The sequence below is a fragment of the Pantherophis guttatus genome, chromosome 8, assembly GCF_059756535.1.
Source record: "Pantherophis guttatus breed Tessera chromosome 8, ASM5975653v1, whole genome shotgun sequence".
NCBI lineage: Eukaryota > Metazoa > Chordata > Lepidosauria > Squamata > Colubridae > Pantherophis > Pantherophis guttatus.
Genome location: NC_142070.1, coordinates 78,902,171 through 78,922,730, shown reverse-complemented (window position 1 = coordinate 78,922,730; position 20,560 = coordinate 78,902,171). Strand labels below are relative to the sequence as shown.

The following is a 20,560-nucleotide window of genomic DNA, read 5'->3' as shown; positions in this document are numbered from 1 at the left end:
GGACTTCTTCTGCGTAACAACGACAGCTACTGACTGGATCTCCAAACTCGACATTAAACTCTGAAATGTTATTTCTGTTTTCCTCTTAGGTTTTCTTACTGCTTTTTTCCTAATTGTTTTAATTGTTTTAACCAGGGGTGGGTTCGAAATTTTTTTACTACCGGTTCTGTGGGCGTGCCTTATTTTGTGGGTGTGGCTTGGAGGTCATGTGACTAGGCGGGCGTGGCTAGCTGGTCATGTGACCGGGTGGCCATGGCTATGTGTATAGGGACTACTCAGAGGGCTGAAGAGTCATTTCTGGAAGGTCCTCGCACTTACGACCAGTGCATTTACGACCCGACTCATTTGTTTGCTTTTAACACTGATCAGCTGTAGGGCGGCCCTTTGAAACCCCGCAGCAAGAGTTTAAACAATTTTTTTCCCTCTAGCCATCAGCTGGGACTCAGGAGGCAGTAAAAGATTGGGGGTGGGACCAAATAAAAGGTAAGAATAACGTGGGGGGGTGGGGGGGTGGGAGGGCGGGGGGCTGACATCATATTGTCACTGCTACCGGCTCGGCCGAACCGGACTGAACCGGGAGGAACCCACCACTGGTTTTAACCTGTAAAAATGAAGTGTTTTAATATTGTGTGTGACCAGCCATACGCTAAATAAATAATAAATAAATTCACCCCTGGATCATACCTTTCTACACAGTCGGACAGCCTTGATGTCAAGTTAGAAGCTGGTGCATCGTGACCCCCGATAGCATACAGGAAGCCATTCCAGGTCGTTACTCCCACGCCCCCCCTTCGTTTAGACATTTGAGCGCAGGGTGTCCACTTGTTCGTGTGCGGGTCAAAGCATTCTACGGACTTCAAGCAAGAACTTCCATCTCGGCCGCCTATGGCGTAGAGCCTGTGAACATACATAGAAATGTTAAGAGAAGTAACATTAGCTATCCGTTTCCAGGCACAACAGAATGAGAAAAAGCTCAAATCAATGCTGAATTATTTCTAACTGTTGCAGGAAATAATAATAATAATAATAATAATAATAATAATAATAATAATAATAATAATAATATTATATCCTCCGACGATACCTTAACAGTTCCTAGGTCCTTGGTTAGGACTCGAGCTGCTGAGCTATTAACCAGCCTCAAAGGCTGTGAATCTCACTAAAGATTAAATAATAATAATAATAATAATAATAATAATAATAATAATAATAATGTGAAAGTTTGAAAAGTCTGAAAAACAACACTGCAAATGTTTCGCAGGTCACGTTCATCAGGATGGAGCAACCTTTCCTGTTTTCTAATAATTCTTTATTCTGTTGATTAAGATCAGCCTTTAATGTCTTATCAAGGAAAATGCGCGAGTGAGATCATTATCAACGAAGCTGGAGTATAAACTTGAAATTGGAGCAGTTTATCATGTGTGGTTTCCCATAACTTGCTTTCAATCATCTACAAAAAATTTAGCCGAGTGTTGTGAGACTCCCGAGATCTACAATACGGGACTGAACAAAGGGAAATTTTGGATCGGAAAGCAAACATTTTTCAGGCATCGCTCCACAGATAATTCAGAAGTGGAAACTATTCATGGAGTAGAATCTGTTCATTTGGCAACTAAATACAAAGGGATTGGGCTTTTTTCTTTCCCTCCACCAATTTTCCTCTGATTCCATACGATATTCCCGAACTTGTGGGTTTCCACTGTACATGAAGCGGTATTAAAACATTTATCATAAATTATAGTTATGATTAGTGCTTAACGTAGCAGTAATCAATACCCGTGTTTCCCCCAAAATAAGACCAGGTCTTATACTAATTTTTGCTCCCAAAGACGCATTAGGTGTTTATTTTCCAGTTAGGTCTTATTTTTGGGAAAATACAGTACTAAATGCGGCCGTCTGCTGACAATCTTAACCAGGGTTTATTTTGCGGGTAAGGTTTATATTACGAGCAACCTGAAAAATCATGCTAGGGCTTATTTTCTGTTTGGGTCTTATTTTCAGGGAAACAGAGCATACTTAGTGTTTCCGTAAGAAGTTCTGACAAGAGCAATAAGAATGCAGGTAGTCCTCAATTTACAACCATTCATTTAGTGACCGTTCAAAGTTACAACACTGAAAAAAGTAACTTACGACGTTTTTTCACACTTAAAAGTGTTGCAGCAGCCCCGTGGTCATGTGATCAAAATTTGGATGTTTGGCAACCCTGTTCATATTTATGACGGTCGCAGTGTGCCCGGGGCGGGGCGGGGGGGAGGTGTCACGTGATTCCCCTTTTGTGACCTTCTGACAAGCAAAATCAAAGGGGAGGTCATTTAAAAAAAAACAACGTGTTACCAATTTAACATCTGCAGTGATTCACTTAACAACTGTGGCAAGAAAGGTTGCAAAATGGGGCAAAATTTACATAACAGCTGTCTCACTTAGCAACAGAAATTTTGGGTTCAATTCTGGTCGTAAGTCGAGGATTACCTATACCAGAAAGCCTTAACTTTTGGTTTGTCTGTACTTACTTTCCACTTAGTACTGCTACACCCACTGTACTCCTTGGAGTTGACATACTGGCCACGAAGTTCCACTGACGGGCCTGTGGATCCCACCTTTCGACTGTGTTCAGGTAGCTCCAACCATCGTGTCCTCCCACAGCGTACATCGGACCTTCCAATACTGCCACTCCTTCAAAGAAAGCAAACATCACAAATTGCTCGTTTCTGGACCACTCTTGAAGCGAAAACCAGATCTCTATATTTTCATAGAAGTTTTCAGAGAACATAAAAATCTCTCCAGGGAGATGCACATGCCTGCAAGGAATATTGTCTCCACAACTTAGTTCTCAAGTAGGATATAAATAACATGAGACATCAAGTAAGTTTAACATTCATAATGTTGGTTATTACTCAAAACGCTTCATAGCAATAGCACTTAAGACATATATCATCTTCTTTTAATGATTCCATAATCCCTTGCAGGGTGGAATCTGGGCAATTGAATGGAGCTGAGTGTTTATTGGCCGGATTCCTTTCCTGTCGCCAATGTGGAGTTTTGTTCAGCAGATATTATTCTCATTGCGCCCAGAGAGAGAGAAATATCTGCCTCTACCTAGTTTCAAACTCACAGCCTCCTGATTGTGAGGCAAGAGTTCCACCTCTAGGCCACCGCACCACTCATAATGCTTCATAATGCTATATAGCACTCTCTGATTGGTTTATAGAGTCAGCATGTTGCCCCCAACAATTCGGGTCCTCATTTTACTGACCTGGGAAGGATGAAAGGCTGAGTCAACCTTTGAGCTCCGTCGGGCTCAAACTCTAGTCTGTGGGCAAAGTTAGCCTGCAATACTGCATTCTGTGCCACCAGGGCTCCCGTTAAAAGTTAATAATGTAAGATATTTGAAAGAAAAGGAATTTAGCCACAGATAGTTGAATGGGAGCAGATTCTTGCTGTAAGTGGGAAAGTTTGCTCCTACTAGTATGAATTTAAAGGTAAAGGTTCACCTCGCACATATGTGCTAGTCATTCCTGACTCTAGGGGGCGGTGCTCACCTCCGTTTCAAAGCCGAAGAGCCAACGCTGTCTGAAGACGTCTCCGTGGTCATGTGGCTGGCATGATTAAACACCAAAGGTGCACGGAACACTCTTACCTTCCCACCAAAGGTGGTCCCTATTTTTCTACTTGCATTTTTCACCTGCTTTCGAACTGCTAGGTTGGCAGAAGCTGGGACAAGTCATGGGAGCTCATCCCGTTACATGGCACTAGGGATTCGAACCGCTGAACTGCCGACCTTTCGATCGACAAGTTCAGCGTCTTAGCCACTGAGCCACTGCGTCTCTATGTATGAATGTAGGGGCTCTAAATTGAGACCCACCAATATAACTAACATTATTTAACAGTTTTAAAGTTAATCTCCCCCGTCCCCAACAACGAACCCACAAATAAAACATTGGAATCGCTTGCTTGAGTTAATCTGGTAAGAGCTCAACTCATAACACTTTTTTTTAAAAAACAATAAATGCAAATATTTATACATACCAAGGCCATGCCTGTGAGTTGACATGGGTGGCATCACGCTCCATGTTTTCGTCTTGGGGTTATAACACTCCACAGTATTCAGTGTTTTTAGTCCGTCTCTACCTCCGACGACGTACAATTTATCGTCTAACACGGCGACTCCAAATTGTAACCTTCTCCCATTCATATTTGCAACAGGAGTCCACATATTGGTTCGGAGATCGTATTTCTCAATGCTGGTCGCTCCTTAATAATAGTATAATATGTTTTTTTTTAAAAAAAGGAGTTCTTGGAACAATAATAGCAGTTCTACGCAAATGAAACAGGTAGGACTCCATGCAGGAGGTTAGGGATAGTCTTACTAATTAAATCGGCCTGACCCAAACTGAGACTTCTATTTATACTTGAACCGTACAGGTGATTACACCAATTAGTACAGGTAGCCTCACCTTACGGCCATAACTGAGCCCAAAATTCGTGTTCTCAAGTGAGACATTTGTTAAGTGAGTTTTTTCACGACCTTTCTTGCCACATTTCTTACATGAATCCTTGGAGTTGTTACGTTAGTGGAGGGGTGTCGAACTCAGCTTCATTGAGGGCCGCCTCAGGATTGTGTTTGACCTCGGGGGGCCGGGGTCAGGGGTGAAATCCAGCAGGTTCTGGAGAACCGGTAGCGGAAATTTTGAGTAGTTCTGAGAACCGGCAAATATCACCTCTAGCTGGTCCCAAAGTGGGGTGGGAATGGAGATTTTGCATTATCCTTCCCCTGCCACGCCCACCAAGCCACACCAAGCCACGCCCACAGAATCGGTAGCAAAAAAATTTGGATTTCACCACTGGCCAGGGTGGGTGTGACCAGCTCAAGGTCATTTGTGTTGGGGGCGCCTGTGGTGGCCTGAGCGGTCTGCCAGCAAAAACGCGCTCCCCAGCTCCGTTTTCGACAGCGATGGTCTCCTGCAACCCTCTGCCGGCGAAAACGGAGCTCGGGAGGGCCACATGCTCCATTTTCGTTGGCAGAGGCACCGCAGGCTGATTCTTTGCTGTTTCCAGAGTGGCGCCCTGGGCCAGATCTTAGCACCCTGCGGGCCAGTTCCGGCCCCCGGGCCTGGAGTTTGACACCCCTGCGTTAGTGACACGGTTGTTAAGTGAATCTGATTTACACATTGACTTTGCTCGTCGGACGGTCGCAAAAGTGCCCGACTTCATGACCCCGGGGACGCTGCAACCGCCATAAATACGAGCCAGCTGCCAAGCATAAGAATTTTGATCACACAGCCCTGAGGATGCTGCAATGGTCGTTCAGCGTGAAAAATGGTCACAGTTGCCGTAACTTTGAATGGTCACCAAATGAACTGTTGTAAGTTGAGGACTCCCCGTACGATGGATTAGTTTTTAAATTTTTATTATAAACCAATATACCTTTAGTAGCATCCATGCCTCCCACCGCAAACAGGATGCCCACAGTAGATTTTCTAGGCTTTGTGCGAGGGCTTTGCAACATGGGCCTTCTCTCTGGCAACAAATGGTACTTCATCGCTTCCATGATGAGTTTCTGACATTCAATGTCATCTCTGAAGAGTACATTGTTTTCCATGTCGGCTAGAAACTAGACAAAAGGAAAAATAAAACGTGCTGAATTGCTAAACCGTAATAGTGGATCAGGAATAAGCCAGCATGAAATGCAAATTACTGTATTTTTCAGAGTATAAGACGCACCTTTTTCTCCCCAAAAAAGAGGGTGAAAATCTGGGTGCGTCTTATACTCCGAATGTAGCCCCGCCCAGCTTCTCAAAGGGAGGTTTCAGAGGCTGAAAAAAGCATCAGAAACAGAGCTTTAGAAAAGAAGCCCCCAAACAGAGCTTCAGAGGCTTTTTTTCTGAAACTCTGTTTTGGAGGCTTTCGGAGGCAGAAAAGAAAGTTTTTTCTGGAAGTTTCAGAGGCAGAAAAAAAAAGCAAGGCACAGAACTCACAACCAAGGAACCTGTTGCTAAAATTCACCTCTGGGAACAGCTGATTGGGGGTATTCCGGGAGGAGGCCGATCCACCTGCCAATCAGCTTTTTTCTTATTTTCCTCCCCAAAAACTAAGGTGCGTCTTATACTCCGGTATGACTTATACTCCGAAAAATACGGTAATTTGGCACTGTGGATATCATCTCTTCTAACCTATCATCAATATGTACGCTTAATAAATGATTTGCAATAATCAGGGCATAAAAAGGACAAGCACTAGTACTAAAAATTTTAGCTTTCGTACATCAAAGCAGGCTTTAACTATTTTCTCTAGGATAAAAATCCATTTACCCGAAGTGGCAATTGCTCTTTTAGATGAAACTTTCCCACAAAGTATTTGTGCTGCAGCCAGGTTAACTAACACTGCAATAAACATGTAGAATTTAGAAATTATGCATTACTGCTATCCAGTTCTGCGCTTCATGTGCTTGTAACTGCTGCAAATTTAGAATCCATAGATTCTATGGATTCAATAAAGCAATAAAGCATACTTTCTGTTATGGATTGCACCAGAGAGGCTAAACTAATAAGCCTTCTCTGAAAATAAGCCCTCCCTGAAAATATTTAATCACATGCGCAGCGGGTCACTGCCATTTCCTCTGGTTAGAGTTAGGGAGACAAAGCTGAAAATCAGGTAAGATGCAACAGGAGTCCTGTCTTGCTCCACGCGCCCCAAAAATAATACCTCCCTGAAAATAAGGCCAAGCACTTATTTCGGGGTTCAAAAAAATATAAGACAGGGTCTTATTTTCGGGAAAACACGGTATACTATATAATCATAATTGTTCTGTTAGATAAGAAACAAAAACAGACCAATATCAACCAGTCATAGCGGATTTGGAGTTTTTCCTTTCTAATTCAGATTCTAACTGCATCCCCACGCACAGCCTCTCCAAATTTTAAAATTCAATTTTTGATTTAAGCTCAAAAGCATGAGCATTGCATTTGGTTCACACAGAGCAAGACGAAAACGAATTCAGCGAACCGGATCTGACAGATTAATAACGAATCCGTAGAACTTTTGCACTTTTCTGAGCGTGCCATGTTAAACCACTGTTTTACAACTGATTGCCATGCACGCAAGATGGAAGCTGGTTTGTCATTAATTTTAAGGCTGACTTAGAAAAGGGAGCCATTCGTTTTAGTTATTTGGACTATCACGCTCTAGATGGACAGACGCTCAGGATTGTGACCATTTTTTTCCCTCCAAAGTGAATATACATGACAGTGAAACAAACAATGGTGTAGACTTTTGAGTGTGGGACTATGTCAGGCGCTAAGAATTGGGGCCGCACATTAACTTCCAGTTAGGATGATCCATGGCTGAATCCTGGAAGCTTTCAGATTCGGGTTAATGTCAGGGTTCCAAGTAACACCCCCAACGAAAGAAAACTCCGAGGCTTGAGTTTCCTCAAAGTTCCATTTCATTAGAGATGTCATATTGCCACTGTTGTGACCTAGGCTTCCTGAGTCGTTAAAACACACGAGTAGTCCCAAAAACCTCTTTTATTGCAACAGCTGTGAATTACGTTCATTCACAGCTGAGTCCCAATTAATTGCAAAAAAGTCCTTTGGGAGAAGTCCTTCGGGATAATCACCAACCTTTATCTCCTTTGACACCCTGCCAAAGACCTACTTGGCAAAGCCACACAGAGTCCAGAATCAAACAGAGATGCCGACTGGGAACAGAATTAACAACGTTGCTTTCCTGCAAAGGGCCCACGTGCCTTTGCTCCTCTTTTAAGCCTTATGAGAGGGGCCAATCATCTCCAGGCCTTACTCCTGAGTCGTCCCTTTTGTTTTAACTGTTCTTGCCTTCTGGCAGCTCTGTGCATGCGCATACTAGGAACAGGCTCCTCCTGTTCCTCTACTTCTCTGATGTCCAACTCTAGAGGCTCCGAAGTCCGCGCATCACTCCCAGATGGTCCTGGCCCCATCTCTGCCTCCGATGCAGAGCCCTTGTGCGAGCCTTCCCTAGACTCCAGGACTGGCCCATGTTCCTCCCCAGCTTCCTCACTGTCTGACTTTGCTGCCAGCTCCGGCAGGCTGCTGGTGAACCACAACAGGCACATCTGGGAAAACCGAATCTGAAAGCTTCCAGGTTTTCCCCACTCAAAGGAATGTTCAAGTCCCTGCCCCACACCAAGATGTCCATCACATGGTCCAATCAAAGCACCGTCCCAACTGGAGATGCCTCCCAGTTCCAGCCGTCCAGGTGCAAGGCAGGATGTCCTTGACTTTCTGAGAAAGGAATTTTAATATGACTATATATCACCCTGGTGTCAGGTTTCGGTGTTGTCTCAAATAAATTGCATTTCCAAACAAATAGTCTTTGATGAAATCTTTCATTTATTAAGCACGACAATCTGTCCCCGACTCATCGTAGCCAACACTGACTTCCTGACCCCAAACCTTCCCTTTCCGTTCCCCAATTCTCTGCGTCTCATTGGCCATCTTCCAAATCACTCTCCCCATATCTACTACTTCAGCTCCCAGGAATGTCCCCCCTCCCATCGCATCTCCTAGGGGATATTATCTTCAGGGAAAATAAGTAGGAGAAAAGCCAAGCGTCCTCTTGCCAGCTGCCCCCTCTTCTCCTCCTTATGTCAGCACTGGAACGAATGTAGTTTGGAGTGCTGACATCTGGCTCCATACAATCCCCCCTCCCAGTTTCCCCCAGTACTAGTAAATGTGGCAGGCCTGAAGATCCAATGAAAAAGATGGCTTCCAGGCCTGACCGCCTATACATAAGAATCAACTAACTGTCAGAATTAAATTGGTTTTAGATAAGAGTCAACGGAATTTAAGAGGGACTTAAGAATCATTCTCAGGCTGGTTCCTCTCTTGACTCTGCCCTAGGTTCTGCCTGCCCTTCTCTGATAGTATATACAAAACTTTCATGCCAGTAGGGTTCGATAATATTTCCCATTAATCACAGTCACTGGCATAGTTTGGCATTTTAAGATTCTACAGCCTGGAACAATTTATGTAAAATTATAACTATCAGTAGCTGGCTCTTTGGAAGTCTGTTTCAATCTACCGGGCCACAGAACAAATCTAGATGATGATGATGATGATGATGATGATAATAATAATAACAGCAACAACGACAACAACTTTATTGTTACTGTACGTGTATACACAATATACCCATACAACGAAATTCACTTAACCCCCAAAGACCAGGTCCAACACACATAACAATCCCCAAACACACTCCCACCCACCACAATTTCCCACCCCTAAACCACCCAAACATCCACACAACAGACCAAGTAATGCGGTCCAACAGTTCACTGATGGTGGCCCTTTAGTTCATTGTGGACTGCAATTATAGCTCTGGGATAAAAACTATTCAGAAAACGTGTGGTCCGAGTTTTAATTGTTCTGTATCTTCTGCCAGAAGGCAAAAGTCCAAAAAAGATTGTAAGCAGGATGGGAAGAATCTCTGAGAATGTTATGCAACTTTCTCAAACAGCGAGATTTGAAGATGTCATCCAGGGCTGGTAGTTGGAGTCCGATGATATTCTGGGCAGTTTTAATGATTCTCTGTAGAGCTTTTTTGTCCGCTACAGAGCTGCTCCCATACCATGCAAGAATGCCATATGTCAGGACACTCTCAATGGTGCTGCGATAGTAGGACAGAAGTAGATCCTGAGATAGATTTATCTTCCTGAGCATTCTCAGGAAGTACAGCCTCTTCTGTGCCTTCTTCACAAGCATATTAATATTCATAGTCCATGAGAGGTCCTTCCGAGATATAAATGCCCAGAAATTTAAAACTACCATTTCCCATTAATCACAGTCACTGGCATAGTTTGGCATTTTAAGATTCTACAACCTGGAACAATTTTATGTAAAATTATAAATATCAGTAACCGGCTCTTTGGAAGTCTGTTTCAATCTACCGGGCCACAGAACAAATCTACATGATGATGGCTTACTTGAAACAAATTCAGCTCTCATCTCCCCAGGTGACTTAAAACACAGCCATATTTATGCATAATTGGAATAGACTACAAAAGGCTCATTTCCATATCTCCTGATGTTTTAGTGCTTTGAAGCTTTCCTTAACCAAGGATATACCACCCTGCACTGAGATACGTTTGTAAAGTATTTAATTAAGGCATCATGAATTTACGTTCTCACTGAACAAAGGACAAATTCTGCCTGAGGAATTCGCATCGCTGGTGGAATTCCCAATAAACATTTAACTGGTTTTATACTATAATCTTGCCCTGATAAGAATTTTTTGAATGGATCAGCAAAGCTGTCTCCTGTTGTGGCCCGCCAGCGGACGCTGGTGGCAGACTCAGACAGTGAGGAGATTGGGGAAGAACATGGGCCAATCCTGGAATCTGGGGAAGGCTCGGATGAGGGCTCTGCGTCAGAGGCAGAGAGAGAGCCAGGGCCGTCAGACAGTTATCAACTACCTTTGGATTCGGATATCAGTGGGGTAGACAAACAGCTGGAGCCTGTTCCCGATGCGCGCATGCGCAAAGCTGCCAGATGAAGGGAACAGCTAAGGAACAAGGGTCGACTTGGGAGTAAGGCCACAAGTGGATGATGAAGGGCCCCTCCCAGAGGGAATAAAAGAGGAGCGAAAGGGGAGTGGAGTTTGCAGGAGACAATTAGTTCATTCCTGCATTCTTGCCAAGTATTGCGGGCGTCTGAAAGATATTGGCCTGGCCACTCTCCAAGCCTGATAAAGGTCAGGAATTGTGAACTATCTTGAAAGGCTGTGGGAGAGGAAAGACTTTGCTAGAGAGGAATTCACTGTAAATTAAAATAAAAGAGGTTTATCGGGACGAGGACTCGGCTTCGTGCTGCTGGCGAAGCCTAGGTCAAAACCTCTCCCTTTTAATGGGATAGCAGCTTTTACATTTCTTGGATTCGTCTCTGTTTTATCCTGAAATCTCTCCTCTAATTTTCAATGCCTGAAATGACAGCAATAATTTCATCACACCCTTTGTGTGAACTGGCCTTCTCTCGGCTGATCATTCAAAAACCATTTTTCTAAATTCAGAAAAGACATGCATGGTTAGAAGGTCTTAGAATAATATATAAAAAAAGGAAAACTCTCCATGTAAGAGACCATCTTAAGTTATTGAGAGATCTGAAGACAGATGACGGGCTGCAGGGAATGTCATTTACTCACCTGTGGTGCCAGTAAAGGGAGTCTGATGTACGCTAAGAGGTTACTGAGATCTTTCTTCCGTTGTTCCGAATCGTGTTGCACCCAAGTGAGCAAGGCATTAAGAATAGTCTCTTCGCTGGGAATGTTCATATCGTCACTAGCTAACAGCTTTGCAATTTCAGTGGACGGTAACAGGAGGAATTCTTGGTTTCTAATGACTTCCATGAAGTGCTCCTAAAAATGATAAGAAGTATAAGTAGGATCACGTGTTCTGATCTTCCTGATATAGTAAAAAGCACTAGTTAGTGTAAAAAGCACAATTAGTCCCAACCCCCCCCCCTTTTTTTTCATTTTAACAGCTGTGAATTCCTTTCATTCACAGCTTGTGCTGAATCACCAAGAGTTTATAAATAGTCCAACAGAAGTCTGCCACAGTCCTTCGGATAAGGCTGGTAAACACCCACCTTCATCTTCTTTGACACAATGCCAAAGACCTGATTGGCAATTATCTTGGCCAGGCCACACGGAAACACAGAGTCAAAAACGGAGCTTCAAAGTACAAACTGACACCGTCCACAACGTTGCTTCCTGCAAAGGCCCATGTACATGGGTGAAATGCTCCCAGTTCAGACTGGGTCGCCCAATCCGGTAGCGATGGCGGCAGGTGGTTCGGAGAACCGGTAGCAAAAATCCCTGCCCCCCACCCCCGCCCAGCTGAGCTGCGCGATCATCAGAGGCTTTTTTTTTTTTTTTTACTTTTAAAAGCATTTTTTCTACAACCTCTTCGGCCGAAAAAATGCTTTTAAAAGTAAAAAAAAAAAAAAAAAAAAAAGCCTCTGATGATCGTGCGGCTCGGCTGGGATCGTCAGAGGCTTTTAAAAGCGTTTTTTCTACAACCTCTTAAGGTCTACAACTTTAAGAAGTAGTAGAAAAAACGCTTTTAAAAGTTAAAAAAAAAAAGTTGGCCACGCCCACCCAGTCACATTACCCCCCCCCAAGTCACGCCCACAGAACTGGTAGTAACAAATTTTACATTTCATCACTGTCCACGTGCCTTTGCTCTTCCTTTATGTCTTACGGGAGGGGCCAATCATCTCCAAGCCTTACTCCCACCTTACTCCAAGCCTTCAGCACATGCACATGGCATCAAAAATATAGCGATTATATAGGATTATATAGCGCCAGGCGAGTGGGCGTGGCCAACCGCTGGTCAGAACTACCGGTTCACCTGAACCGGACTGAACCACCAGCAGCCCACCTCTGCTTATGACTGCTTTTCATAGTCACCACCTTTGAGCATCCCTATGATCACATAGGTCAAAATTCAGCTGCTTGGCAATTGGTTCATATTTATGACCGTTGCTGTGTCCCAAGGTCATGTTATCCCCTTTTGCGACCTTTTGACAAGCAAAGTTAAGGGGGAAGTCGGGTTCCCTTAACAACCAGGTTAATAATTTATCAGCTGCCGTGATTCACTTAATAACCGAGGCAAGAAAGGTCATAAAAAAGGAGCAAAACTCATTTAACAAAGGTCTCACTTAACAACAGAAACCTTGAGCTCAGTTGTGGTCGTAAGGGGAGGACTCCCTGTAGTGTCGGTACCCACATTGCGAAAACGAGGGCAAAATGGCTGCTCTTTTACATTTTTTTTTTGATCTCAAGGAGCTTTTAAGCAAATGAAATTAGTAGAGAGTTACTCTAATTGAAGATTCAATTGGCCTACACATTTCTGTACTGTTTCCATGGCAACGTATCTTTCCAGCCAAAGGAAGTGTTTCTACGGTGCTCCTTATTACTAAAATTCAATTTCATGTCTCCGTTGGAATTAAACCATTATTTTTTTTCCTTCCAAAAGGCCCTGGGAAGAATTGACGTAGCACAACTAATTACTCTGGAAAATAACTTTTTAAAAACCATCTTAATTTAAATTATATTCAACTCAAAACTGTTAAAAGGCTAGAAGAGTGTTTTTGTGCTTTTGTGTTTTTTTCTTTCAATGCCAATAGCCTTTGAAAGAGGCTATTTCCATGGCTTTAGCCTTAGGGAAAATGCTATAAAGCATCTCAATAAATTAATAAAGGAGAAAGAAAAGTATCAGTGATACAAAAGAATAGCAAAATAATGTATCAGAAATCAGCGGGCAGAAGTAGTTCAGGTGTCAAAATTTTTTTTTAGTAATATACAAGTAGTCCTTGATTTAAAATCAGTGCGAGATGCACTGGCTTCCTGTGGTCTTCCGGGTGCGCTTCAAGGTGTTGGTGACCACCTTTAAAGCGCTCCATGGCTTAGGGCCAGGGTATCTGCGAGACCGCCTTCTGCCGCCAATAGCCTCCCACTGACCGGTTCGCTCGCACAGAGAGGGCCTCCTCAGGGTGCCATCGGCCAGACAGTGCCGGCTGGCGACCCCCAGGGGGAGAGCCTTCTCTGTGGCAGCCCCTGCCCTCTGGAATGACCTGCCCCCTGAGATACGCACGATATCAGACCTCTGGACTTTTCGTTGGGCCCTGAAAACACACTTATTCCATCTAGCCGGGCTGGCTTGATCCCATCCTCTCAGTTTTAATTGAATTCGGTTTTAATTGGGTTGTTTTAAATCTTGGGCCAAAATTATTTAATTGGTTTTTTTAAACTGTTTTTAAATTTTATATGCAATGTTTTATCTCGGCTGTACACCGCCCTGAGTCCCGCAGGAGAAGGGCGGTATAGAAATAAAAGAGCCTTGATAGTACAGTGGTTTAATGCACCCTGTTATTAACACAGCTGCCTGCAATTTCTGCTGGTTCGAATCTCTCCAAGGCTCAAGGTTGACTCAGCCTTCCATCCTTTCTAAGGTAGGTAAATTGAGGACCCAGTTTGTGGGGGCAATAAGCTGACTTTGTATAAAATATACAAAAGAATGAAGGCTATTGCTTAACGCATTGTAAGCCGCCCTGAGTCTCCGGAGAAGGGCGGCATATAAATCAAATTTAAAAAAAATAAAAATAAAAATAAAATAAAATAAAAATAAATAAATAAAATCATTCCTTTAGTGACTGTTCAAAGTTATAATAGAGACCTTGTCCCAAATACTATTGAATATGTCATCATGTGTTCGGGCTTGATAAATCGACACTTAGGAGTTTGAAAATTAATGAGTAGCTACGATTGGCCTCTCCTCTCCCCTTCTGTCCCTCAGGCTGGCCCCATAATGATGACGACGAGAATGATATTGTGGAATGTTTTCTCCATAAATAAAACGAATGTTTTAAGAACTGCATACCATGGTGTAATTGTGGGCCACTTTGTGCAAATCCGTGCAACCCTGTGCATCGGCGAAAGAGCGGATTCCAAGGCAATTTGAAGGGTGAAGCTGCTTCATTAAAAACTTGCAGCAAGCTTCTACAACCTGAGACAGCTGAAGAATACAAGCTGTGGACAGCAGGCATTCGATGTTATCTTCTTTTAATTCGAGACGACCTAGGATGGTTTAAAACAGAGTTACTATGCATGATGAAAAGCCATTGGTACCCAATCGAACAACTAGTTATGGTTTCGACAAGAATAAAAATAAGAAAAACCCACAGACCCTTCAACTTATTTCCGTATTTTGGAAATCTGCCATCAGAGGTTTTTAATGGAAACCCCACGATATGGGAATGAGGGCCTTAACTATAGTTTATAATGCTATAAAGTTGGTTCTTGAGACAGTTGTAACAAAAAGCTGATGGAACTGAAATTAGGATTTGGATAGGGATCGCCAAGAAATGTCACAGATGTAAGACAGACAGGAAAGACCAAGAAATTATAGAAATTAAATTTATACAAATTAAATAAAAGTAAAGTAAAAGTAAACTTCTGGAAAAAAGGGCAGATGAGTGAAACTTGATTCCAGCAATTTTTTCACCTATGTTCTAGTATAATTCTGATTTTTTTTTTTCAGGTTTAAGTACTACCTTGCCTTGTCTTTTCCCCAAAAAAGTGTTATTTTTTTCCCCTAAGGAAGTGTTATATTTCAGAAATTTCAGCAGCCTTTAGCAATTTTGTACCAAAAGCTAAAAACATCCAAAGAAAAGTCAATTTTTTAAAAAAATCACAAGTGACATTATTCTATGGTACGTAGCAAGTATGCTTTCCTGAGCAAATCTAATATAATTCAGACAACAATAAACTACTTCAGGAGCATAAACAGTATTTCATATTAAGTGTTGTATATATTTCAACCCAACCTACTTCTTCATATTTCTTTCCCCAGAATGTTATTTCTTTGATACAGCCTGAAGAGTTGCGGACTTCAACTCCCAGAATTCAGTCAGCCATGCTGGTTGGGGAATTCTGGGAGTTGAAGTCCAAAAGTCTTAAAGTTCATTCAGCTGCCTGCAATTACTGCTAGTTCGAATCTCGCCAGGCTCAAGGTTGACTCAGCCTTCCATCCTTTCTAAGGTAGGTAAATTGAGGATCCAGTTTGTGGGGGCAATAAGCTGACTTTGTATAAATATACAAAAAAGGATGAAGGCTATTGCTTAACACATTGTAAGCTGCCCTGAGTCTCCGGAGAAGGGCAGCATATAAATCAAATTTTTTTAAAAAAAAAGTTGCCAAGTTTGGAGAGCCCTGCTGTGGGATTTTCAATGGGCAGGCAATTGACATGCAGAAATCAGACAAAAACCTCGAGGAGGAGCATGTTAGCATCTGAGTGATGAATGCAATGGCAGTGGTATTTGTCCTAGGGCAGGGGTCTGCAACCTTAAACACTCAAAGAGACATTTGGAACAGTTTCCCACAGAAAAGAAAACACCGGGAGCCACAAAACCCTTCCCGTGCCTGACTATTTCTTGAGCAACCACAAAACTAGCCTATGTAGCTGAATTAAACGTTCTGTTTTCTTCGGAAACTTTTCTTTTCTTGGATTTATCCATGGTTGGCCTACTGGGGGGTTGAAAAGCTCAACAGATCGCGTGCCAGCAGTTGCGATGCATATTTTGAGTGACAAGGAGCCGCAGCAGAGGGGTGAAAGAGCCACATGCGGCTCCAGAGCCGCAGGTTGCTAACCCCTGTCCTAGGGGCTCTATTCCATTGTTTCTCAGCCTCAGCAACTTTCAGATGTGACTGCTAAGATTCCCCAGGGAGCCACATTTTAAAAATTGCTGAGGTTGTGAAGCAAGGCTTCGTGGAACAAAAGGTCCTGCCCGGCAAATCATTTGGGTCCCAGTCAAGCTGGAAGAGACAGACACAGATCCACCGATCTCTAGACGTGAAAAAAGACGGCAGGCAATGTGCTCTCAATCGTTAACATGGTTTGTTCACTCATCGTGGCATGTGATCCCAGTCCACTGTGGGAAACCATAGTCAGGCAAACCATGATTCAGCACAATGGGTGAATTCAGGCACTGGCTTCTATTTTCTTCTCTCGTAAAAGGACAATGCCTTCTGAAACAAAAGATGTTGGAATTGGGTGTGTCCCGTTTGATGAAAAGACGGACTAGGGGAGACCTGATAGCAGGGTTCCAATATTTGAGGGGCTGCCACAAAGAAGAGTGGGGGGGGGATCCACCTCTTCTCCAAAGCACCAGAAGGCAGGACAAGGAGCAATGGATGGAAACTAATCAAGGAGAGAACCAGATAGAATTAAGGAGAAATTTCCTAACATTGAGAACAATTACGGAGTGGAAGGCCTTGCCTTCAGAAATCGTGGGTGCTCCAGCACCGGAGGTTTTTAAGAAGAGATTGGACAACCATTTGTCTGGAATGGTATAGGGCAGGGGTGGGCAACGGTGGTCCTTTTACAACCTGTGGACTTCAACTCCCAGAATTCCTGGGACAGCCAAGCTGGCTCAGGAATTCTGGGAGTTGAAGTCCACAGGTTGTAAAAGGGCCACCGTTGCCCACCCCTGGTACAGGGTCTCCTGCCTGAGCCGGGAAGGGTTGGACTAGAAGACCTCCGAGGTCCCTTTCAACTCTGTTCTTCTATTCTGTCTTGAGACTTTTAAGAACTGCTTGCTCTGCTTTAGAAAAACATAAAATAAGATTCGAACGTCCCAATGTTGGGAGATGATTTAAGGGAAATGAATAAAAGAACATAATTAGTGCATTTAAATATTCACATTTCTTTGGAAAAACACTTTCACGCAGTTTGAGTCAAAGCACCCTTTTATCCCTCTGAAATTAGCTTTAAAACACACACGCACGCACACACACACACACACACACACACACACACACACACACACACACACGAAGCCTTGCTATCTCTAGATCAGTATTTATGGCTATTATTATAATTCACACACTGTATACAAAGTGGGGAACCTTCAGCTTGATACACGAAGCGTAGAGTTTAGCATTTGCTCGTCTTTAAAAGTTAATTTTAAAGAGTTTTAAAAAGTTAATGTTAATGTTAAGAGCCTTGGTAGTACAGTGGTCTAAGGCACCCTGTTATTAAGCTGGTTATTATGACCAGCTGCCTGCAATTACTGCAGGTTCTAATCTCTCCAAGGCTCAAGGTTGACTCAGCCTTCCATCCTTTCTAAGGTAGGTAAATTGAGGACCCAGTTTGTGGGGGCAATAAGCTGACTTTGTATAAAATATACAAAAGAATGAAGGCTATTGCTTAACGCATTGTAAGCCGCCCTGAGTCTCCGGAGAAGGGCGGCATATAAATCAAATTTTTTAAAAAAAATTGCTTTTACCTGTATACGCGTACTGCACCAACGCCCATAACGCATTGGGTTCCACACCTTCCATTTTGATTTCTTCTTGTCTGGCCTCTCGGACATCGTTGGTAAACATGGCTGCAAAATAATCCGAGACAGAGGACAGCACCAACCTGGGCCCGCGTGAAACAGGAGGGAGACAAGAGAGAAGGCAATCAAGTGCCTGCATTAATTTGGCAGCCTGTTTATAAAAGCATTGTAAATAACAATCCAATTTAAATAACAATTTAAAAAAACAACAGTAACAATTAAATAACAATCCTCCTCCCATTTACGACCGTATGACTGTAACCTTGTTGCTGGTAGCCTTATGATTTCTATTGATTGTTTTCTAATATGATTTGATTGCTTACTTGTACCCTATGACCAGGGGTGAAATCCAGCAGGTTCTCTGACGGGTTCGGGAGAACCGGTAGCGGAAATTTTGAGTAGTTCGGAGAACCGGCAAATACCACCTCTGACTGGCCCCAGAGTGGGGCGGGAATGGAGATTTTGCAATATCCTTCCCCCAGGACTGGGAGGGAATGGGGATTTTACAGTATCCTTCCCCTGTCACGCCCACCAAGCCATGCCATGCCCACCAAGCTATGCCCACAGAACCGGTGGTAAAAAAATTTGGATTTCACCACTGCCTATAACTATCATTAAGTGTTATACCTTATGATTCTTGACGAATGTATCTTTTCTCTTTATGTACACTGAGAGCGTCTGCACCGAAGACAAATTCCTTGTGTGTCCAATCACACTTGGCCAATAAAGAATTCTATTCTATTCTATTCTATTCTATTCTATTCTATTCTATTCTATTCTATTCTATTCTATTCTACTCTACTCTACTCTACTCTACTCTACTCTACTCTACTCTACTCTACTCTTCTATTCTATTCCACTCTACTCTACTCTACTCTACTCTACTCTACTCTACTCTACTCTTCTATTCTATTCTATTCTATTCTATATTCCAATATTTATTCTATTCTGTCCTGTCCTGTCCTATTCTTTTCCAATATCTATTCTATTCTATTCTATTCTATTCTATTCTATTCTATTCTATTCTATTCTATTCTATTCTATTCCTCCATTCCATTCCATTCCATATTTTCTGTTCTGTTCTGTTCTGTTCTGTTCTGTTCTGTTCTGTTCTGTTCTGTTCTGTTCTATTCTATTCTATTCTATTCTATTCTATTCTATTCTATTCTATTCTACTCTACTCTACTCTATTCTATTCTACTCTATTCTATTCTATTCTAAAAAAATGCAGCCCTCAATACAATTAAAATTGTGACGTTCTTTGATGCAATCTTTGTATTAAGTATGGGTCGGGGTGTGTGTGTGTGTGTGTGTGTGTGTAGGGTAATATATTTTTCTTTTGAGAGTTCCACCCAGCCTCCAGTGCTGGGAGATTAGATGAGTGGGGCATATGCGCATGGATTGGTACCATCTTTTTTGTTTTTCTTGTTTTTAATGTTGTATGTTTTAACCGAAGTGTGTTTTGCAATTTTAAAAATGATTTTATTGGAAGCCGCCCTGAGTTGCCTGAAAAATTTGAAAGAGGGGTTCAAAGAGGCCATCTGTGTCCAAACTGAACAAGCCTTTCTCAATAGAGGGGGAGGGATATGACATCTATTGCCAGTCTACAACACAGTCTTTTCAGCAGTTGCAAGAAGGCTCCACACCCATTTGCATCACTCAGATGACTCTGAGGACACAGATAAACATCCAAGTGGCCTCAACGACCCTCTAAAAGGATGCAAATGGCCAGCTGTCTGCAAGGAGCATAAATCCTTCCCTTCCCCACCACCCAGTCAGAGCTGAAGAAACTTCTTAGATGAGAAGCGAAACGTCTTCAGTTGCCTCTTGAAAAAGCACCTTTGGGACAACCATGACCTGGATGATTGAGAAGCTCTATAGACATTGTCTTAAATGAAATAGCAATAGCATTTAGACTTATATACTGCTTCATAGTGCTTTTACAGCCCTCTCTAAGCGGTTTACAGAGTCAGCCTCTTGCCCCCAACAATCTGACTCATTTTACCCACTTCAGAAGGATGGAAGGCTGAGTCAACCTTGAGCCTGGTGAGATTCGAACTGCCAAATTGAAGGCAGCCGGCGGCCAGCAGAAGTAGCCTGCAGTACCGCACTCTAACCACTGCGCCACCGCGGCTCAAATAAAATAAGTTAACAGAAATAAATGCACAACAAAAATGTTTTTTAAAAGGACAAAAGAGAGGGTTTTTTTTTTAAATGAAAGATTTCTGAAATGGGTGACAGTCGTCGCCATTATGTAAAGAGCGTTAACGTTAACGATTTTTGTTATGGTTCCGGAAAAATCAATAAGCCTTTCGGCTTTTCTGTTGACAGCTACCAACGACAAACAAGCACACAACCAAGAAGAAATCCTTGGAATCACTAAATGAACGCGCTTCGAATGAATTATTCATATATTGTTTCCAAAGGGACGACGGCTTAAGGGATTGAATGCAAGCTTACCTGTGCGCTGGAATCCGTCGATCGCCTGCCACCAATACCACATCGCACAGTTGCTTGTGCCTCAGGTAGTTTTCCATTTTTTTAAAGGTTTGCTCTGCATGGTTGAGTGCTTGAAAAAATTCATCAGACGTGCAAGGCTCCATCGGACGACACGGCAGGCAAGTCTCTCCGCTATGGGAAGTTCTGGAAATGCAAGGCGTACGCAAATGGATTAGAAGAGGGATTTA

The 20,560-nt window shown here is 42.8% G+C and overlaps 1 protein-coding gene across 2 annotated transcripts in view; it reads right to left on the bottom strand.

Annotated features, from left to right (window-relative positions):
- The window catches only part of KLHL5 (kelch like family member 5), a 42,567-nt gene that overhangs the window by 7,751 nt on the left and 14,256 nt on the right, over positions 1–20,560 (bottom strand). For both annotated transcript variants that reach the window (XM_087875430.1, XM_087875431.1), the window contains 8 exons: positions 20,334–20,516; positions 17,820–17,956; positions 14,414–14,610; positions 11,176–11,388; positions 5,425–5,611; positions 4,027–4,251; positions 2,511–2,673; positions 685–897 (listed from right to left, as the gene is read on the bottom strand). In XM_087875430.1, the coding sequence (XP_087731556.1) occupies positions 685–897; positions 2,511–2,673; positions 4,027–4,251; positions 5,425–5,611; positions 11,176–11,388; positions 14,414–14,610; positions 17,820–17,956; positions 20,334–20,476 (1,478 nt within the window). In that variant the 5' untranslated portion in view covers positions 20,477–20,516. The remainder of the gene's footprint in view (positions 1–684; positions 898–2,510; positions 2,674–4,026; positions 4,252–5,424; positions 5,612–11,175; positions 11,389–14,413; positions 14,611–17,819; positions 17,957–20,333; positions 20,517–20,560) is intronic.